At 40.5% G+C, this 21,478-nt stretch overlaps 2 protein-coding genes across 2 annotated transcripts; one reads left to right on the top strand and one right to left on the bottom strand.

The window, feature by feature from the left end:
- Window positions 1-1,886: 1,886 nt before the first annotated feature.
- Window positions 1,887-2,552, bottom strand: LOC134805961 (uncharacterized). The gene has a single exon (XM_063779140.1). The coding sequence runs from the start codon at window positions 2,550-2,552 to the stop codon at window positions 1,887-1,889; it is 666 nt and encodes a 221-aa protein (XP_063635210.1).
- Window positions 2,553-7,932: 5,380 nt separating this feature from the next.
- Window positions 7,933-9,739, top strand: LOC134805956 (uncharacterized). The gene has a single exon (XM_063779136.1). The coding sequence runs from the start codon at window positions 8,050-8,052 to the stop codon at window positions 9,544-9,546; it is 1,497 nt and encodes a 498-aa protein (XP_063635206.1). The 5' UTR covers window positions 7,933-8,049; the 3' UTR covers window positions 9,547-9,739.
- Window positions 9,740-21,478: the final 11,739 nt, after the last annotated feature.

Raw genomic sequence — 21,478 nt, 5'->3', positions numbered from 1 at the left:
TCTTCCCTTGAGACCTGCCTAGTGCCTACCTTGCGACATATGACCCAAACTTTCATACTCTGCCATGAAATCAATATATAAACCTTTAAATGAGGACTTGGTTTTAATTCTGCGTTCCAATGATAGCATGCAATGCTTTGCGCGATTAAGTCCCGTTGTGCAACAAAATCGTCCGTCGGCTAGCCGCGTGGTATTTTCAATGAAATGTTCTTCGCACATTTTCTCCTCAGGTGAATAGTGAGACGACTTATGGCTAACTTCTTCGAGTTGCCAAAACCGCGTTAATTGGGTTTGTTTTGTGTGTTATTTATTACCCAGATGTTAAATAAATGTATTTCTTCTTCTTCTTCTTACATTTTAAATCATTATTACCTGTGTGCGAGAGACCAGAAGCACTGCATAGTTAAATAAGAGATAAAAAATTGACGATTTAAGAAAACGTCGTTTTTTTGTAATTGTTCATCATAAACTTAAACTAATAACGCATAGTTAAGACAGATAGTCCCCATACGGCTAACCTGCCAAAAGTGAAGCCGAAACACGATCGATGTGTGCGTGGGAGGCTCGTGTTTTAAGCTCAGCAACACACACACATATACAAAAACGTGTTGCCAGTATATAGATATTTCCCTCAAAATGGGAATTTAACAACATCCTTAACACTTGGTTATGAATAATTTGTGTGTAGAACTCAGGTGGCACCAAGATGGCGGAGCGGGCGGCGGGGCGTAGGGGGGGGAGACTCGCCGGCCAGGTGCGCCATCAAGGTCGATGTCGCGTGATGCGTGGCGGCCCCCCGGTCATCGCAACATCAAACCGTCGTAAGTGACGTGAAATTCATGGCGCTTACGACGTTACAGAAGCGGGGTGTGAATCTCGTGACCTAAACGTGTAACCGCCGGGAAATTCACGGCGCTTACGACGTTTCATTCGACTGAGAGTGACTCAATATTGCGTCATCGGGTAAGTTAAGTATTCTCTGGAAGTTTGTATTGTGAAATAAAAGAAGATGGGTTAGTTTAGTTATTTTTTATTTTTCATCAAAATTTAACCGATTCAATGGAAAATATAGGTATTACACAAAATATCGGCGGCATAACACTTGATTTCAGAGTCGACAATATCGTTGACATTGCACAAACTACCTATAATATTGCGTGCCTGTTGAATATTTACGGGGTGATATATCTTGAAATGTTTCTTGAAAAAGTTGAGACGGTTTTCGTAGGTAGACTTTATTTTGTTCAAGTATCCGATACGTGCGTTAATACACTCCACGACATGTTCGATATGGCTCCATTCCATGTGGTTAATCACCAAGGGGTGTGAGTTTGTCATGGGTTCGTTGTCGTCGTCACAGGTGAGTAAAAGTAACGGTACTGGAGAGATACACATCCGAAGACGATCGCACTAAATCAGCTCTGGTGAAACACTCATTGGGTTATGAAAGAAGTTTCCAATGACTTCAACTTTTTCCGCAAACATTGCATTCCCTTCTTCACAGGTGATTTCCTATCGTCCATTAAAACTGACACAGGCATCTAGTCTGATTTTAGCCTCAATAAACTGCAACTTCAAGTATACATGGATATTTTCAATCAGAGCACTTGCACCAGCAGGACAGCGTTTGAGATTGTAGACACTCTTGCTCAGCTCACAGCAATCGGGACCATCACCGCCGGAACAATCAATCGACGGTGTGTAAGAAGGTGAAAAAATATATGAATAATTCATTTTTTTTATTAAAGAGCTCCAAGACACGTTTACAAGTGAGGACGGTCAATGGTCTACTGAATTATTTTACGTGTGGTACTAGTGAGAGCGTTGTACTCAAACAGTGAATCGTTGATAATTAGACAGTATGCCGTGGTGTTAGAAGGCACATTCTACTTAAACTCCATTTCCAATTTAATATCAATAGCACCAGCTCCCGAGTTGTAGCTGTCACACTGTCTTGACGCGTCGATGACTATTAATGGAGACTGTGTCTTGTAATGAGCATAATTCACTTGAGGGCTGGTATGATCACGGTTGTAGTACGACCGTTGGAAATTGGTAAATGCGTCATATAAGAGCGCATAGTTGTTGGTTTTAAATTCGGCCGAAAAGGGATCGTATGGATAATACTGTGCGTTCAAATACACCCTGCAATTGGTAAGATTACAGTGGTCGAATATGCTCATATCTTTGGTCTTGTCATTTCTACGATCCGTTTGGAAACCAACAATGAGATAGCGAGGTTTCTCCAGCTGAGTGCTAGTCTTGATGCACCAAATATGACGTTGTGAGGCAGGTAGTATGGGATATTCGTACAGTTCCCACGTGCGGAACGCTATCTGAACCGGTATGCTCCTCTCAACATACGACATTAAACGCAGTTTCTCCTTATCAGATACTTTTATGACTGGCATCCTCCATGTGACACGACTAATTTCAATCTCACCATTTGGAATCGGCGGTTGCGGTACCTTCTCCGCATCAACGGGTGCTAAATCTAAACAGTTTACATCTGTACTGGCGCGATTTAATATCAACTCGTGTTTCCCATTCATAATAACCTTTTTATAGTCCTCGGCGAAACCCAAGAAATGAGATAGTGGTATAGTTATAGTAAACTTGTCATGTATTTTTTTAGCACCGACTTCCCACCCCGCTGTCTGAAGACTATGGTCCATTTCCTTGGTGTATGAGACTAGTCCCTTAATGGTGGACGTGATACCGCAGTTTCTCGCTCGATCAATCTCCACACCGTTCAATTCATAACGAATGTCTTGAAATAAAAATGCAGCACCGTTGTTGACCAGTAGACATCCTTTCTCCACTGTGCCTTCCACAAATATTTGACTCTGACTCGGTAGTAGGATTAGATCTTGCCGGTTGATATGTGGATGTTGTCGTTATTTTTGAAAGAGTCATTATACGGAGTGTACAGGTGAAATTCAATACTTTCTATTCTATCATCGAATAACACCTTCTCACCAATGTCTAATATAGATGACGAGGACATACTTTAAAACCGATACTCTGTAAAAATGCACTATTTTCTCTATTCAATTTCTTTGGTTGTTGTAGTGACTGGCGCTGACGACGACGATGAGTAGTTCTCTCAACGAGAGCAGGATCTCGACTAATTGTAGAGGTGATGTTACCAAGGCTTTTATTGTTATGAATAATCATTTCTGTTCACGCGAAACGGAACGCTTCACGATTACCGGACGAGTAGAGCGACGTCACGGATCAAGTGTCAAAAATAACTACACATCATCGTATATCTGTCAATACCTACTTACATCTCTACAAGACCGTTTGCGTGTCATACACATTTTGTATTTTTTTTATAATTTTTAATTAAATAGTTGCAAGTTTAAATCACGTCTTCTTATTGTTTGTCCCATCGTGGACAAATCTGGCGACCGTACACAGAAAGAGAACTACAAAATTCACTGCATCGGACAACGGCGAGCAGAAGGTCAAATGAAGAGCACTCGCAACTGAATTTCCAACCAAGTCTACAAAGGCCCAGTCTACCACCCTGCTCATCCTGTATACACGAAGAACGATCGAGCTACGAGGCAAACATCGAGTTTCTTAATTTCGGAGGACTACAAGGACTATTTGAAAGGACAACTTGGACTCACCGGGACCAGCCGGCCAGCAACGGATTACCAGCACCGCAGCATTGGTTCACCTAGATAAAAAGTGAGACCGTTCCTTTTCTCTCCTTCCCTCTAACTATTGCTTCGATCTGGCTAGAATCGAGAACTTAGTTCTTTGCACTTGCTTTGGGCTGTCAAATTTACTTTCACGCAACCAGCCACTTCATTTACATTTTCAAGCATTTTAGCTATCCATTTTCGCCACTATCACTTATATAAATTCACTATTTATCGAACATTTCTAGTATTAAACACGCAAAGTTAATTTATACCGTTATAGATCATAGCAAACACTAAGCGCCTATATAGCTAATCTATACGCGTACAAACGATAATTAAGTGATTTCTTATTGTAAACAATAGCACTACTACACTTCATAACTTAATTATTTGCTTTTCGCTATATTTATAGTGGATTTAAAGTGTTATTTCACATAGTCACTCACTAAACCTGCCTTTCGCACAAACTAGGTACATAACGCTTCCTAGGTACTCATATATTTTCAACAATCTATTCCAGCATTACTGCACTGCTGGTTCCCTATCCTCGAGCGCTCGCGCAGCGTGCATCTCTCGTCACCGACCGCCTGCTACTAAGGGCCGGTTTCGCCTACCACAGCCTGACTGCAGCATCAGCAGATCGAGGATCGAGCGTATGCCTATTATTCATTACAAGTAAACAACTTTTTTGCAAGTGCTACTTTGCTAATAACTTTGTTACTATGAGCGATTTAAGGGAATTGTTGGTAAAACGTAGTTCGATTAAAGGACGTTTAACTAAATTTAAGAATTACCTAACTACATTGCCACTGGACAATACTATTTCACCAGTGGAAATTGGCAAATTAGCTTGCAAATTAAGTAATTTTGAAGCGTTATTTAAGGACTTTGAGGCATTGCAAGATGATGTCGAAATATTAAATGAAGCCACATTAAGCACGGAGTTGACTGAACGGGATTTAATCGAACAAGATTTCTACCATTGTATTGCCGTGGCCCGGGATATTTTAGATAAATACAAGCGTAGCAACCCCGATCGTGATAGTGTGTAACTGTGTACGACTCAACCGCGACCAACCCTCACAGCGCTGACCGGGATCTTATGGGTTTTCGTCTCCATGTTATAAAAATTCCCACTTTTGACGGAACCTATTACCGCTGGCTAGAATTCCGGGAAAGTTTCCACTCCTTAATACATAATAACGATAAAATTAAAAATATACATAAATTTTATTATTTAAATTCGTGTTAAGAGGGCGAGGCAGCTCGAGTGATTTGTAATTTAGAGGTTTCTGACCAAAATTATCCAGAAGCGTGGAAATTGTTGCGCGAACGATATGACAACAAACGTCAATTAGTCAACAATCATTTAAAATCATTATTTAATTTGGAACCTATCACGCGTGAGTCCGATAAGAGTCTTAGATATATTGTTGACCATGTTTGTAAGAACTTGCGTGCTCTCAAGACTTTAGGTCAGCCCGTAGACCAATGGGACACCTTGATAATTTTTATGATGACGTCAAAATTGGACACCGCCACGAGTGTAAAATGGGAAGAGCACAAAAACTCTCTCGCGGACATGCCTACGCTAGATAATTTTCATTCATTTCTAAAAGGTCGTGCAGACGTCCTTGAAACCGTTCAGCGGAATAAACAGGACAAGTCATTTAAGCGCCAACCATACGCACCTGTTTTACCGCAGCGGTATAAACCTAGTCAGCCTAGTGTTAAAGCCTTCGTGGCTCACACCAGTGAACCTTCCGGTTCCAAACCACTTCACTGTGTGATTTGTGATGGAGAGCATCGAATCTTTGACTGTGCGTCTTTCAAGGCCAAATCACCCGAGGACAGGCTTGCTCAGGCAACTACTCTAAAATTATGTCACAACTGTCTGAGAGTAGGGCATGAAGTGCCACGTTGTAGGTTGCCAGGGACCTGTCGTTTATGTAAACAACGTCACAACACACTCTTGCACAAAGAAACCGAGGCTAGTGATGATGCCATTCAGGCCAACCTTTCAAAGTTGAATGTGCCAACCCCATCTAAAGGTCTACTAGCAAAGGCTTTGGTCAATTTGGTAAACCCGACTTCAAAAAAGGTAGTTACCGCGCGTTGCCTACTTGATCCCCGTAGCGAGTCGTCGTTTATCACTCAAGACATTAAGCAAAAGTTAGGCTTGACTTCTCTCACTCCTAACAATCTCACCCAGAAGATTGAAGGTGTATGTGACATTGAAGTTAGTATCAAGGTCGATCGTTGTATTGTCGAAGTTCAATCTCCACGAAATTCGTACAGTGCTATATTAACATGCACCGTCTTATCAAAGATAACTAACCCTATACCACAAGTCAGCTATGACATCAGCCACCTGAACTTAGCTCCCTTCGAACTTGCGGATCCTAGCTTTAATAAATCGTCCCAAATTGACATTCTCATAGGTGCTGACCTCTTTTGGGATATACTAGGGTCTCAGAAACGATCTTTAGGACATGACAAGCCTATTTTATGGAGCACTAAATTTGGATGGATAGTCGTAGGTCCCAAGCAGCAGTTTAATACTCAATCTAATTCCACGATTCGTTGCAACTTTGCTCGCACAAGCGACCTTCATGACGAACTCGCTAAATTCTGGGAATTAGAGGGCCTACCTCAGAAAAAACAACCTTTAACCGAGCAGGAACGTTTGTGCGAACAAAGTTTCGTCGCAACTACCGAACGTTCAAACGACGGGCGCTTTATTGTCAAACTTCCCCTAAAAGACGAGCCCGACTGCTTAGGTGACTCTTACAATGCAGCCAAGAAAAGATTTTTCCACTTAGAACGACGTTTTAGGAAGCAGCCAGAAGTCAAGGAACGTTATTCCAAGTTCATTCACGAATATGAGGAACTTGGCCATCTTTCTCCCTCGACCATTCCAAGGCCTACAAATGCGTTCTTTCTCCCCCACCATCCTGTTATTAAGGAAAAAAGCGAGTCTACAAAACTGCGCGTTGTCTTTGATGCTTCGGCGCGCACTTCCTCTGGACTCTCTATAAATGACCTACAAATGGTAGGGCCTACAATACAAGATTCACTCTTCAACATTCTCATCCGTTTTCGGCAATATCGCTTTGTGCTTTCCGGAGACATTGAAAAAATGTACCGCCAGGTCTTGGTGCACGAGTCCCAACGCAATCTGCAGCTCATACTATGGCGTGATGACGAGTCACAACCATTGCGAACTCTGAGACTTAATACAGTTACATATGGGTTCGCTAGCGCTAGTTTTCTTAGCACTCGGTGCATCTGGCAGCTTGGTGAGGAGTGTCAAGATCCTTTAGTAAAAACCATCCTCCAGAAGGATTTCTACGTCGACGATCTTTTGACCGGGCATGATGATGAAGAGCGACTTTGCTTTATTCAGAAGTCTGTCTCTCAAAGCTTGGCCGCAGGAGGGTTTCCTTTAAGAAAATATAGGTCCAACTTACCTTCTATACTCACTGCGGAAGCCAACAACACCGAGGGCAATCTGATGCTCAGTGCTGCCACTGACACCCTTGGTCTTGACTGGGATCCATCAGTGGACGTTCTACGCTTCACCATTGAAATGAACCAAGTCGGAACTCTAACTAAGCGGAGTATACTTTCATCAACCTTTAAAATATTTGACCCGCTTGGTCTCGTCTCACCTTGCACAATAATACCTAAGCTTATCATTCAAGGTCTGTGGTCTTTGGGGCTAAATTGGGACGATCCTGCTCCTCAAGACATACAGTCATCTTGGCAGAAGTTTGCTGACAACATTAGTAGCATCTCTGAGTTGTTAATTCCTAGGCGAGTCTTGATTGACAACTACGTATCTGTAGAAATGCACGTCTTCTGTGACGCCTCTCAAAAGGCGTACGGCGCGGCTGTCTACCTCCCATCTATAGATGCTGAGGGTAGAGTTTTAGTGCGTCTTCTCTGTGCTAAAAGTCGCGTCGCACCCATAAAGGCTGTCACTATTCTGCGTCTAGAATTATGCGGCGCCCTTCTCGCAGCCCAATTAAGCGTCACAGTGACTGACGCCCTCCGCTGCCAAATATCGCGTCATGTCTATTGGACTGACTCTAGCGTCGTGTTATCATGGCTAAATACAAGCTCAAATAAATTAAAAACGTTTGTTGCTAACAGGATTAGCGAGATAGGAGAACTAACTGACGTATCTGCTTGGCGCCACGTTCCCACTTTGGAAAACCCAGCAGATCTTTTATCTCGCGGCGTTGAACCGAATCGCATCGGCGGCTGTTCCATTTGGTGGCAAGGACCTACCTTCTTGCAAGGCCCTGAAGCATCTTGGCCTTCGCTGAGTTCCACCCCCAAGCAGGATCCGCAAGAGTTGCCAGAATTGAAGGTGCATACAGTCGCAATCATGGAACCTTTCCTTCAATTCTCAAATTTTTCTAAACTCTGCCGATTACAACGAGCTCTAGCTTTTGTCTATAGATTCATCAACAATTGCAGAGAGCCTAACAACAAACTATCTGGTCCCCTCCAAGTTAATGAATTAAATAAATCATTTGACGCTCTAGTCAAATTTTCTCAAAACGAATCCTTTGGTAACGAGATAAGGCTATTAGAGGACAAAAAGACGCTTAATCGCAAATCGAATATTATCTCTCTTGATCCCTTTCTTGATACCCAAGGAATTCTTAGAGTTGGTGGCCGCTTGGCAGGTGCTTCAGTATATACATTCGACAAAAGGCACCCTATAATTTTACACGCGAACCACCCCTTTACTAAGTTGCTCTTTCGACAAGAGCATCAGCTATTGTTTCACGCTGCACCACAGTTATTGTTAGGTGCCATAAAGGATCGCATATGGCCTATAGGTGGAAGAAACCTGGCCAGGCGTACTTACCATATTTGTTCTATCTGTAGGCGTTTTAGAGGCAAGACTCTTACTAATAAAATGGGCAATCTGCCCGCCGAGAGAGTTACTCCCGACTACCCTTTTTACACAACTGGAACTGACTTTGCTGGTCCATTCTTAATTACTGACCGCAAAGGCCGAGGATGCAAGATAACAAAAGCATATCTTTGCATCTTCATTTGCTTCCGATACAAATGCATTCATCTTGAAGCAGTCAGTCTGCTGTCAAAAGACGCTTTTACCTTGTGCCTCCAAAGGTTTATATCGCGTCGCGGCAAACCTAAACAAATCTTTTGCGACAATGGTAGGAATTTTGTTGCTACTGCAAAGGAAATCAATGAATTTCTAAAGTTTAATACGGATGGCATCATCGATTTTGCGGCCAACAAAGGTATTGAATTTCGCTTCTCTCCAGCATACGCTCCTAACTTCGGTGGGCTGTGGGAGGCCGGTGTTAAAGCTGCTAAATATCATTTAAATAGGGTCCTGGGCAATGCCCATTTAACGTTCGAAGAACTATCGTCCCTATTCAGTCAGATTGAAGCCATCCTAAACAGCCGTCCCCTTTGTCCTCTGAGCTCATCACCCCAAGATTTCGCTCCTCTTACCCCGGGACACTTTTTGATAGGTAGGCCCCTCACTGCGTTACCGTCGCCGTGCCTATTAGACTCCAACACAAATCGCCTCGACAGATTCCAGCGTCTTGAACAGATTCGACAGCATTTTTGGAAGCGCTGGAGCTCCGAGTATATCCCTGAATTGCAGCAGCGCACGAAGTGGAAGCTCAGATGCAAGGACCTCAAACCAAATGACCTTGTTCTGCTAAAGGAGGATTTCACGCCGCCACTCAACTGGCGCCTCGGCAGGGTCGAACGAATCTTCCCAGGGACTGATGGCATCCCTCGAGTCGCCGATATTTCCACAGCTCGAGGCACAGTTCGTCGAGCCATCAACCGCATCTGTCTACTCCCGTCCCCAGATGACGCAGAGTCTTGAAAGCTTCAGGAGCTTTCAAGGGCGGGGAGAATGTTCACGCGAAACGGAACGCTTCACGATTACCGGACGAGTAGAGCGACGTCACGGATCAAGTGTCAAAAATAACTACACATCATCGTATATCTGTCAATACCTACTTACATCTCTACAAGACCGTTTGCGTGTCATACACATTTTGTATTTTTTTTATAATTTTTAATTAAATAGTTGCAAGTTTAAATCACGTCTTCTTATTGTTTGTCCCATCGTGGACAATTTCTTTTTTTACTTTTTACGAATATGCAAACGAAGTGCAATGCTTTCACCTCGGAAATTCACCGTGTTACCGTGCTCGTTTACAATGCGCAATTCAATGTTTTGTATGCGATTGTTACTCTTCTTGACCGGTAGATATATAATGTTGGTAGGTTGTTCAATAATTTGATAGCCGGGCGGGACGTCAGGTGAAAACTCGTGTAAAACATGTGACGGCTTGTTGTTTACGAATGAGCCCTCCACAATATTGCACTCTATTCTTATAGTGTTTGTAATGATTATGTTGATTGTTTTATCCGACCAATGTGATGTCTTTGCTTTAAGCTTTTTCGGTGAATAACCAAACAATGACCCTATGCTGTTTGGTTTGTCAAAGTGAATGTCATACTTTGGCGAGAATATCATACACTTGGAGGTATTGTTGTTTACAAAGATATCTGCCACCGCCATTCCTTCACCCTCTGGCCCTTTGACCCTCTTTGTCATTTCCTCCTTCAAGAGGTGTATTATACTGGAGAGCTCGTATGAACCTTCAGGAATCGCGATTACATCATCCCCATAGTGAAACAGATTATTGCTCTTATCAACATTGGGAATAGTGTTGAAAGTCTTAAAGTACACGAGAGCACACTCGTAAAAACCATCATTGTCCAATTCTAGAGCCGGTTGAAAGTCTACATTCAACACAGACTCGTTACCGCTCAGACTAATTGTGAATGATGTCATGGACATTATACCTGCTGCTGCTGACGGGTAGGCGTTTAATGTAAGAATGAAACTACACATGTAATGCTCGTGATATCCTTATATATAAACGCGAGCGGCTTTGACGGTAGAAACAAATTAAATTATGCTCAAACAAAAGAGCGTAAAAAAATAACACTTTTGAATCGAGAACATATATCCGCAAAATTCGTATTGTCGCGTATTTTGCATTTAAAAGTGAAAAAATTTCGACAAACAATACTAAAGGCTCAATTTGTTGGTTGACATTTGACAGCTATGCGTTGCGTTTAGAAACTGCAAACATGCTTACAAGTTAGGTTGGTCGTTTTTTTTTTAATAAAAAGCAAGACGAATATTACTGTTTATTTGATGACTTTCCGGTATGTATAATGGTTATTATTTGCATTAAGTTTCGTTTCATATGGATATGTATACCGGTATAATTATTAAATAAATTTGTTTTTAAGCCAGAACGTGCGATAGTCTGTTACGGCTTTTAAGACGATAGCAACACTGCCTAGACGTCAACGACGGCTGTTATTCGAAAATACTTTATCCGGTACTCCAGACGTGATAAAAACCTGTTAAATAGTGTATTGTGTGTGTTAACAATAAAAAATAGTCACCGAACATAGTGCAAAGTGCAAACGCCATCGTAACGTAACGAGATTTGAACTTCAAAGCGTTCCATGGGTGTATTGTGTTTAGTATAAACATCGGTCTCTCAGTTGTATTTTAATATTTCAGAATGATTCCAAATATTCTTACATGTCAAGGCACTACTAGCTACCTGGAAATGCAAGTGAAAGCAACCTTGAAGCAGCTGTGATAAACTAATAAGTGAGCGAGATGAAAATGACGTTGTTCAAAGAAACTTTGAGTTAAGTGCCAGCTGACTGTAACTCACTCTAATTAATTACATTGCCAGTGTGAATCAGTGAAAAAAGCTACAGTGTATTGTGGACATATTTAATAACTGTGCTTTAGACTATGAATCAAATTTGAGGTGTATCGGTGAATTGGAAAGTCAACTGCATAAAGCTAATAAGTTATCTCCGGAGTCAATGTAAGTTGAATATAAGATTAAATATAATAAGATATATAGATAGTATATATCAGGGATGTTACGGAGCTCCGGTTCCGTTTCCGTTAAGGCGGAACTTCCGTTTGGTATTACACATCCGTTTCTGTTCCGGTTCCGTTATGTTTGAAACGGAAGTTATAACGGATGTCAATGCTTCGCGCGGCGGCGGCGTACATCAAAAACAAACAGGTTCATACCAGTCATTCGCTCATCACCCCGCTTGCCACGTGCTACGCTAATTTGTTGTTTGTTTGTATACTTTGTTTTATTCGTGTAATTAAAATTAAAATCGGTTGTGTTCTGTTGTGTACTGACTACTGACTGTGTGTATATAGTGTGTGTGGTGAATGTTAGTGTGTAAAAAAAAGCCGAATGAAGCTGAAATCAAGTTCAATTTGGAACTATTTTGATGAAGTTAGTGGGGACACGGCTAAGTGTAAACTTTGTCTGAAGGTTTATTCTAGAAAGGGGAAAACGACTACATCGTTAAAAAGTCAGGCTCCGATTCTGGTTCCGGTTCCGTTTTCGGTTCCGTTACCGTTTTCGGTTCCGTTTCCGTTTTCGGTTCCGTTAAACTAAATTGAAAACATCTGTTTCCGTTTTCGGTTCCGATAAAACCACATCCGTTACATCCCTAGTATATATGTCGCAGTCAAAAGTGTGAACTGGTCAAAAGAACTTTTAACCGACAAAAACAGGCAAAACTGCTTTTGACTGAGCATGTTGGTCAAAAGTAGTTTTACCTGAAAATCATTGGTTAATAGTAATTGTGTTGTGACTGTTACTATCAGTCAAAAGTACTCGCAGAGATAGGTAGGTTAGGGTTATTTTTTTGCTACGCCCAAAAAACGAAACTGTTCCCAGAGATAGGTAGGTTAGGGTTATTTTTTTTTTTGCTACGCCCTAAAAACGAAACTGCTGCCAGAAATAGGTATGATTTTCAGGTAAAACTACTTTTGACCAACATGCTCAGTCAAAGCAGTTTTGCCTGTTTTTGTCGGTTAAAAGTTCTTTGGCCAGTTCACACTTTTGACTGCAACAGGTTGGGCTGGACATATGGCAAGGGAAGGTAAAGATAAGTGGGATAGAGAGGAAGCGGAATGGTATCCTAGAGATGGAAAAAGGAGAGAAGGGAGACCAATAATGAGGTGGTCGGATGACATAAAGAAGCATGCGGGACCTAATTGGATAGGGACGGCAAGGGATAGAGAGCTGTGGAGAGAGCTGGGGGAGGCCTATGCCAAGAAGGCAGACTGAAATAATTATTAAAAAGCAATGACATAAAAATTATTTAATAAAGTTACTAAGGAAAAATATTGAAACTAATTGATATAAATGAAATGTGAATTTATTTAGATGTAATATGTGCTGAAATTTAATTTTTTGGTCAATAAAGGCTATTCTATTCTATTCTATTCTAATTTGACAGGTGACAACAAAATAAATATTAATTCCTGCTAAAATTTCAGAGTCATAGTGAAGCGTAGTACATAGTACCAAAACAAGGTTGATTTTTAGGGTTCTGTAGCCAAAGGGTAAAAACGGGACCCCTATTACGAGGACTCCAATATGTTATTAGATCAAAACAAATTATTTTCAGAAAATACTTAATTTAGGCTTAGGGATGGCGAATAAGTATACTTGGAAAAATTCGACCTATGCCGCCGTGGGTGGCCCGGTGGCAGAATGGCACAGGCACCTGCTGCAATAGCAGAGGACGCTGCTTTGATTCCAGCCTAGGGCACTGGAGGCCTTGGTCACTTTTTAGGGTTGCGTACCCATAGGGTAAAAAGGGGACCCTATTAAATATTAAGACTCTGCTGTCCGTCTGTCTGTCACCAGGCTGTATCTCAAGATCTCATGAACCGTGATAACTAGATTAACTAGACAGTTTCAATTTTCACAAATGATGTATTTCTGTTGCCGCTATAACAACAAATACTAAAAACAAATTAAAGAAATATTTAAGCGGGGCCAATGCAATGCTAGGCTGGATATGACTGATGAAATGAGTAAATTTTTATTAATATGTTTTAATATGACATGTTGGTGGCAAACAAGCATACAAGGCTGTTAATGCCGATGGTAAGTGGGAGTTTAGACTAGACCTCTGCTTCTCCAAGGGACTCACATTGCTGACCGAGTAAATTTTTATTAATATGTTTTAATATGACATGTTGGTGGCAAACAAGCATACAAGGCTGTTAATGCCAATGGTAAGTGGGAGTTTAGACTAGACCTCTGCTTCTCCAAGGGACTCACATTGCTGACCGAGTAAATTTTTATTAATATGTTTTAACATGGCATGTTGGTGGCAAACAAGCATACAACTCATACAAGGCTGTTAATGCCGATGGTAAGTGGGAGTTTAGACTAGACCTCTGATTCTCCAAGGGACTCACATTGTTGACCGAGTAAATTTTTATTAATATGTTCTAATATGACATGTTGGTGGCAAACAAGAATACAAGGCTGTTAATGCCGATGGTAAGTGGGAGTTTAGATTAGACCTCTGCTTCTCCAAGGGACTCACATTGTTGACCGAGTAAATTTTTATTAATATGTTTTAATATGACATGTTGGTGGCAAACAAGAATACAAGGCTGTTAATGCCGATGGTAAGTGGGGGTTTAGACTAGACCTCTGCTTCTCCAAGGGACTCACATTGCTGACCGGTTACAAATCTATTACACTCATACTAGGGTTCCGTACCTGAAGGGTAACTAAAAAACGGGAACCTATTAGCGATTCCGACTCGCACTTGGCCGGTTTTTCTTAGTAGGTATATGACATTTATTTCAGTTTTACTTCATTGTCCGTCTGTCTGTCTGTCTGTCTGTCTGTCACCAGGCTGTATCTCATGAACCGTGATAGGCCTAGGCAGTTGAAATTTTCACAGATGATGTATTTCTGTTACCGCTATAACAACAAATACTAAAAAGTATGGAACCCTTCGTGCGCGAGCACTTGCCCGGTTTGACATTTCAGGCTCCGTCACACAGGCGCGTTTCGCGTGCGGCGCGTGAGCGGGGCGCGCCGCTTTTTCATATAAAACGCTCAGGCCCGGCTCTGAAATCGCGCCGGTGTGACGGAACCTTTATTTCAGTTTACTCCACTGTCCCTCTGTCACCAGGCTGTATCTCATGAACCGTGATAGCTAGACAGTTGAAATTTTCACACATGATGTATTTCTGTTGCCGCTATAACAACAAATATTAAAAAGTGTTCCGTTCTTGATGGGTGAGTCCGACTCGCACTTATTCAGTTTTATTTTTGTAAACGAATTTAATATTAACGGATAGGCATTAATATTAAAGAATGAAATAGTAGTGATAATTTCCATACTTTCACTTTAGTGCCATGAAGGGTAGGTACAAAAGGGTTCCCTCTTTTGAGATTGGAAAGTGGGCTAGGTTATTAATGCGGCCTTCACAGAACCGATCTGCGACCAGAAAAGTGGGTCAGGTTAGAACTGTGATCCTTATAGAACCAAACTGCAACCAGAAGTAAGTTAGGTTAGAACTGCGACCCTTACAGAACCGAACTGCTACCAGAAAAGCGGATTAGGTTTTTTTAATTACATATTTGTTTTTAGATATATCGGAATAGTAAATTTTTCGAGTTATGATTGTATGTTACGGATTTAAAGTTTTCTGAGATGAGATAGGTTTGTAACCGCCTTGATGAAGGTATGAAGTCTAAAAGTAAATAATTACTTAATTCAAAATGAGTATTACCTATTACTATTATTTATTTTACCCGAGCGAAGCCGGGTTTTCATCTAGTGTATTTATGTTGTTCCCCAGAAATATGAGGCTTTTTTTAATTTTTTTAGTGTCGATAATATTCAGTTGACATCCCCACTTTCATGTAACACATGTAGTAGGATTATTAGAAGATTTAAGGTTGACGAAATATAAAGTGAGCCAATTTCTCGAACAAGTTAGAATTTGAACAAGATCGGCTCATTTTATATTTCATCAACTTTACCAGGCATAAGATTTAACAATGTATACTTTACTTATTATTTCATTTCTCTAAGCTAAAAATTACTCTTGTTTCTATAACTTACTTAATAGTTTCCAGGAATGTCTTTCTGTCTGTTATTTCATCAGGAATGCGGCTCAAGATTTTCTTCAATGCAGTAGATTTCTTGTTTAATTCTTGGAATGCCTCTTCAGACCGGTTCAGTCTTAGATCAGCACCTGGAATTTATTTAAACAACCATAATTACACACAAATCATTTCATGAAATTAAATGTTGTAACTGTAATAGTAATATTATAAAGTAAATTAAACACTCTAATATTAAATAAAGTCAACAATAGGCCTGATGACAAATTTTGAAATCCCTTTTATTATTGTCGGTACACTTGTATTGGTTCCGAAAAACACAATATTTCAGCTATACTCATAAGATTTAACATAAATAATTGCATTTTATTATAGCTAGTTTAAAACTCGCGCGAAAACGCCTCGCACGACATTTGTGACGTCACCATTTAGTTGGTGGTAGGGTGGTAGACATTGTTTACATACTTACAGTTACGAATTTGCCTTGAATCCGAATGATATTGTTAATTCAGCACCATATATTACGATTAGGGATGATAAATACATTACAAAAATTTATCACAATAACTCATTTGACACAAAAACTCTCACACGGTTGCAATTTAAGATGAATTGTTTAGATACATGTAAATTTTGAGTGAAAATCACCGAGCACCGGTTTTACTTTTTCATTTTTTCTAGTTTTATTTAAAACAAACGCTTAGCATTAGTACACAGGAAATCCAAACACAAGTGTCCACAATTGACAGTATTAAATTTCTGTAGGCGATTGTAATTATACTCTATTCGCATGTTGCGCTGTAGTTTGGTATTTGCGGCGCCGTTTATATAATCAATAAACTCTCGAGGTGGTCTCAAATCACCAAAGCTATCAAAATATAGACAATAATCACCCTTTTTCGCATAGGCACACCAATGCGTACCTTCACCTTCACCCCGCTGAGAGTCTAAATTGATGATACCAGTTTCATAATAGTGAGGTTTCTTTGGGAGATTATCTCGCATGAAAACACCTCTAAAGTAGGGGATTTTCTCTCTACGTGCAAATCTCACAATGTCCAAATCGGTGAGAGCTTTGCCCATTGGAGGTAAAATTAATTTCTTGTTTTTTTTTTCTTCATCAGTTTTGCAGTTGCTGCAACTGCTGCCGCTTCTGCTTCATTAGCCGGTATAATGTAGAGCCCCATTCTACGTTTATAAGGTGCTAAATATAAACCTCTACCGACAATCTTGCCTTCGGTATCATTATTATTTCTATTCTTTACCATTTCATAAATATTTTTAGCAGCAGTGGTAACACCACCGGCCAAAGTTCCAGTGGCAGCTAAAGCACCCAGTAGCGGTATTAAAGCCGGTAGGAAACCGCCTCTCTTAGGTATTGGGATGACTCGCTGTTTCTGATGTCCCTTGACAATTTTCCCTTTAACAAAATGTTTTGCCGCTTTTACGCCCACTTTGAGTAGTGTATTAGTAGTTGTATCCTTCTTTTTCGCAATGTGTTTTTTTACAGCATCACGACTTGCTTTTATGACTTTTGATATGGGAATCATGCCCATACCGTGTTTAACTTTATATTTCATAATCTTATCTACTGCTAACGCGGCAATACGTTCACCAATTGAATTTTTGCCACGCCAACGATTTTCAGCAGCTTTGGCCAATCGTAAATCTGCTTGATGACGTCCCTACAATGTTGTCACGCGAGTATGCAATATCGTGTAATTTACAAGCTTCGTCGAGCGGATTCACACCGGGATCATTGCGAGTAGGGCTTGCAATTCGAATATTCGAATATTCGAATTTGTCGAATATTCGGCCTGTTTTGATATTCGAATATTCGGCCGCTCAGGTTTCGAATATTCGAATATTTTTTATTACTATAAAAAATCTATTTAATCCGCTGCAGTTACAGTACTTACAGTTTCTGTGTGTTTTCCGGGTATTTACAGTGAATGAGTAATGGGTAGGTACCCAAATACGAAGGAAATAATATTTTTTACTGTATTCCTCTCGATAGACTTCGTGAATATAGTGAAACCTAACTCAATTTGAAAGAAAACGAAATCAAAAAGTATGTTATTTTTACGGTGCATAAGTTTTAAGTTAAAGGGTCATTCTGTTTATTAAGACTAAACCTTGCCCGCACTTATCGCAATTCTCAAATTTGATCATACCAAACCTGCCCAACTAGGTAATCTAACTATGCACCTTTAGCTGACGAATAATCCAGTAGTCAACTAACTTTTTCCCTTAAATATTCCAATATTATATAATTAAGCCGACCATTAATTAAGGCCTCTGAGTGACTACAAGTTAATTTAAATCAGAAAATAATTACCTACTAAAAAATAGTACATTTCGATGCTAGTGCGGAAGGTATGTCATTACTTCACGAGTACCGAGATATCTTGCCACGAGCCGCAGGCGAGTGGGAAGACTCGGGACGAGTGAAGAATGACATTTCCGCACGTGTATCGAACGACGTTTTTTAATACAGTTGCGAAAAAATAAGTAAAACATTGTTAATCGTACACTAAACAAAAGTGGTAACAGTGACAGCTCGCTTAGACGTCGTCTTTAAGTATATTATATCTATGGGCGTTTGGCAGCTATTCCGTTCCATTCAGACACCTTATTAAGAACGGAATTTTCAATATTCAATATTAAAAAATAAACGTGTTATAATGATGAAGAGGTAAGTATTAAAATATGAAATATGTATATTTTTCATATTCTTACATTAACAGTAGGTTTTTATGCTGATTACGACGTTTAAAGGAAACTAATATTAACACTCATCAATAAGTAGTCGTGAATTGGAACAAGTATAAATTTAAAAAAATTGGAAAAGTAAAAAGCACTAGTTCGACATAACCAACTTTCCGCACGCTAAACAGCTACGTAAAGTAGCACTTTGTGAGCAACTGTATTAAAATAGTACATTTCGATGCTAGTGCGGAAGGTATGTCATTACTTCACGAGTACCGAGATATCTTGCCACGAGCCGCAGGCGAGTGGGAAGACTCGGGACGAGTGAAGAATGACATTTCCGCACGTGTATCGAACGACGTTTTTTAATACAGTTGCGAAAAAATAAGTAAAACATTGTTAATCGTACACTAAACAAAAGTGGTAACAGTGACAGCTCGCTTAGACGTCGTCTTTAAGTATATTATATCTATGGGCGTTTGGCAGCTATTCCGTTCCATTCAGACACCTTATTAAGAACGGAATTTTCAATATTCAATATTAAAAAATAAACGTGTTATAATGATGAAGAGGTAAGTATTAAAATATGAAATATGTATATTTTTCATATTCTTACATTAACAGTAGGTTTTTATGCTGATTACGACGTTTAAAGGAAACTAATATTAACACTCATCAATAAGTAGTCGTGAATTGGAACAAGTATAAATTTAAAAAAATTGGAAAAGTAAAAAGCACTAGTTCGACATAACCAACTTTCCGCACGCTAAACAGCTACGTAAAGTAGCACTTTGTGAGCAACTGTATTAAAATAGTACATTTCGATGCTAGTGCGGAAGGTATGTCATTACTTCACGAGTACCGAGATATCTTGCCACGAGCCGCAGGCGAGTGGGAAGACTCGGGACGAGTGAAGAATGACATTTCCGCACGTGTATCGAACGACGTTTTTTAATACAGTTGCGAAAAAATAAGTAAAACATTGTTAATCGTACACTAAACAAAAGTGGTAACAGTGACAGCTCGCTTAGACGTCGTCTTTAAGTATATTATATCTATGGGCGTTTGGCAGCTATTCCGTTCCATTCAGACACCTTATTAAGAACGGAATTTTCAATATTCAATATTAAAAAATAAACGTGTTATAATGATGAAGAGGTAAGTATTAAAATATGAAATATGTATATTTTTCATATTCTTACATTAACAGTAGGTTTTTATGCTGATTACGACGTTTAAAGGAAACTAATATTAACACTCATCAATAAGTAGTCGTGAATTGGAACAAGTATAAATTTAAAAAATTGGAAAAGTAAAAAGCACTAGTTCGACATAACCAACTTTCCGCACGCTAAACAGCTACGTAAAGTAGCACTTTGTGAGCAACTGTATTAAAAAATATCTTACATACCTAGGTTTGGTTTAGATGATTAAAGTTATATTATTTCACTCAACGGCGCATTTATAATAAAAGTTTTATCTAGAAATATTGAATACGTCTTATTTTGGCGTTTTACTTGTTTTTATAAATGTGGGCATCTCATAGTAGGATGATAAAATCTAGTCAATTAAGTGGATTTCTGCAAAATATCATTAGTTTTAGCAATATGTGAAATAAGCTTTTGAATAAAACGATAATAAACCGATTTCTCGTTCTTTTTCTTATTTTTTATAATATTCGAATAATTATTCGAATATTCGAATATGTCGTCAGAAAAAGTCGAATATTCGAATACCTGAAAGTTTCGAATATTTGCAAGCCCTAATTGCGAGCCAATCTCTCCTTCAATCTAGTACCCGGACCGCAATAATTGTAACCAGGTATGTGCGCTTCGAATGGTAGATTATTAATTAAACTATTTATAATACCAGCGCCGCTTCTGTAAGGTTGATGCCTACGTCTACGTAGTTTGGGATTATGTTTAACACTAACCCCGCCAATGTGTGTTATCATCTCAAGTACCTATACTTGACTGTGTACGTGAGTATAAAGTATGCCTATATATATCTCTATTTAAACTTTTAAATTATGTGTGTGTGTGTGTGTGTCCATGTGTGAGTATAAAATACACGTCCTACTGATTTGATATGTCACAGTGAAATTATGCCTAAAAAACAAAACACGTCGCTCGCTATTAAAGATTGGAGTGCTGTGCTAGTTGATAATGTGAACCCAACAATGACTCATCGCTCCTTTAAACATGGCTCGTTACTGGCGAATAACATTAGATGTCTCATCTGTGGGCCTTCCAACTGTGGCAAAACAAATGTTCTGCTGTCTCTACTCTTACATCCGAACGGTGTAAAGTTTCATAATGTTTATCTTTATTCGAAATCATTGAATCAACCCAAATACAAGTTTCTGAGTGAAGTTTTAGAGCAAGCGGGTGACATTCCGTTTCACATGTGACATAGCCATGTCACCAGCGCGCCATGCCACCGCAGCGACGCGCCCTGAGCGGAATCCGGCCACACCGACACGACGGCGCGGTGCGGGGCGCGACGGAGGGGAGCACCAACCGGCAGCTATATAACTGCGCGCAGCACTCAGTACAGGACCCATTCCGTCCCAGCCGCTTCTCGGCGACACACCTCTCCTAGTCCCTTCCTGCGGTCGCGGCCGGGGTGACATATGTGCGCCTAGGCCAGGCTGTTCCCTTCCATCACGGGCTGGAGCGGTCACCGCCCGCCAGTGAATCCTCATACGCAAGGCCTGTAGCGGACACCGCCGGCCGGCGTAGCCCCTGCCCTCAATCTAACCTTCCCGCCGACCACGATTACTTACACCTCTCCTAGCCCCTTTCTTGCGGTCGCGGCTGGGGTGACATATGTGCGCCTAGGCCAGGCTGTTCCCTTCCATCACGGGCTGGAGCGGTCACCGCCTGCCAGTGAATCCTCATACGCAGGGCCTGTAGCGGACACCGCCGGCCGGCGTAACTCCTGTCCCCGATCGTCCCTATCACTCCCGCCTACCACGATCTAACCCGGAGCTAGGTTTGCGTGTAGATTACCTAGGGCACTCGCGTATCCCGCCGCTACTATAGGGAACCGGCCCACCGGGGCATAATAGCGATAAGTGTTAGC

The sequence above is a fragment of the Cydia splendana genome, unplaced genomic scaffold (genome assembly GCF_910591565.1).
Source record: "Cydia splendana unplaced genomic scaffold, ilCydSple1.2 scaffold_94_ctg1, whole genome shotgun sequence".
Taxonomy (NCBI): Eukaryota; Metazoa; Arthropoda; class Insecta; order Lepidoptera; family Tortricidae; genus Cydia; species Cydia splendana.
The sequence above is the reverse complement of the archived record's forward strand: the minus strand, read 5'-3'. Positions and strand labels throughout refer to the sequence as shown.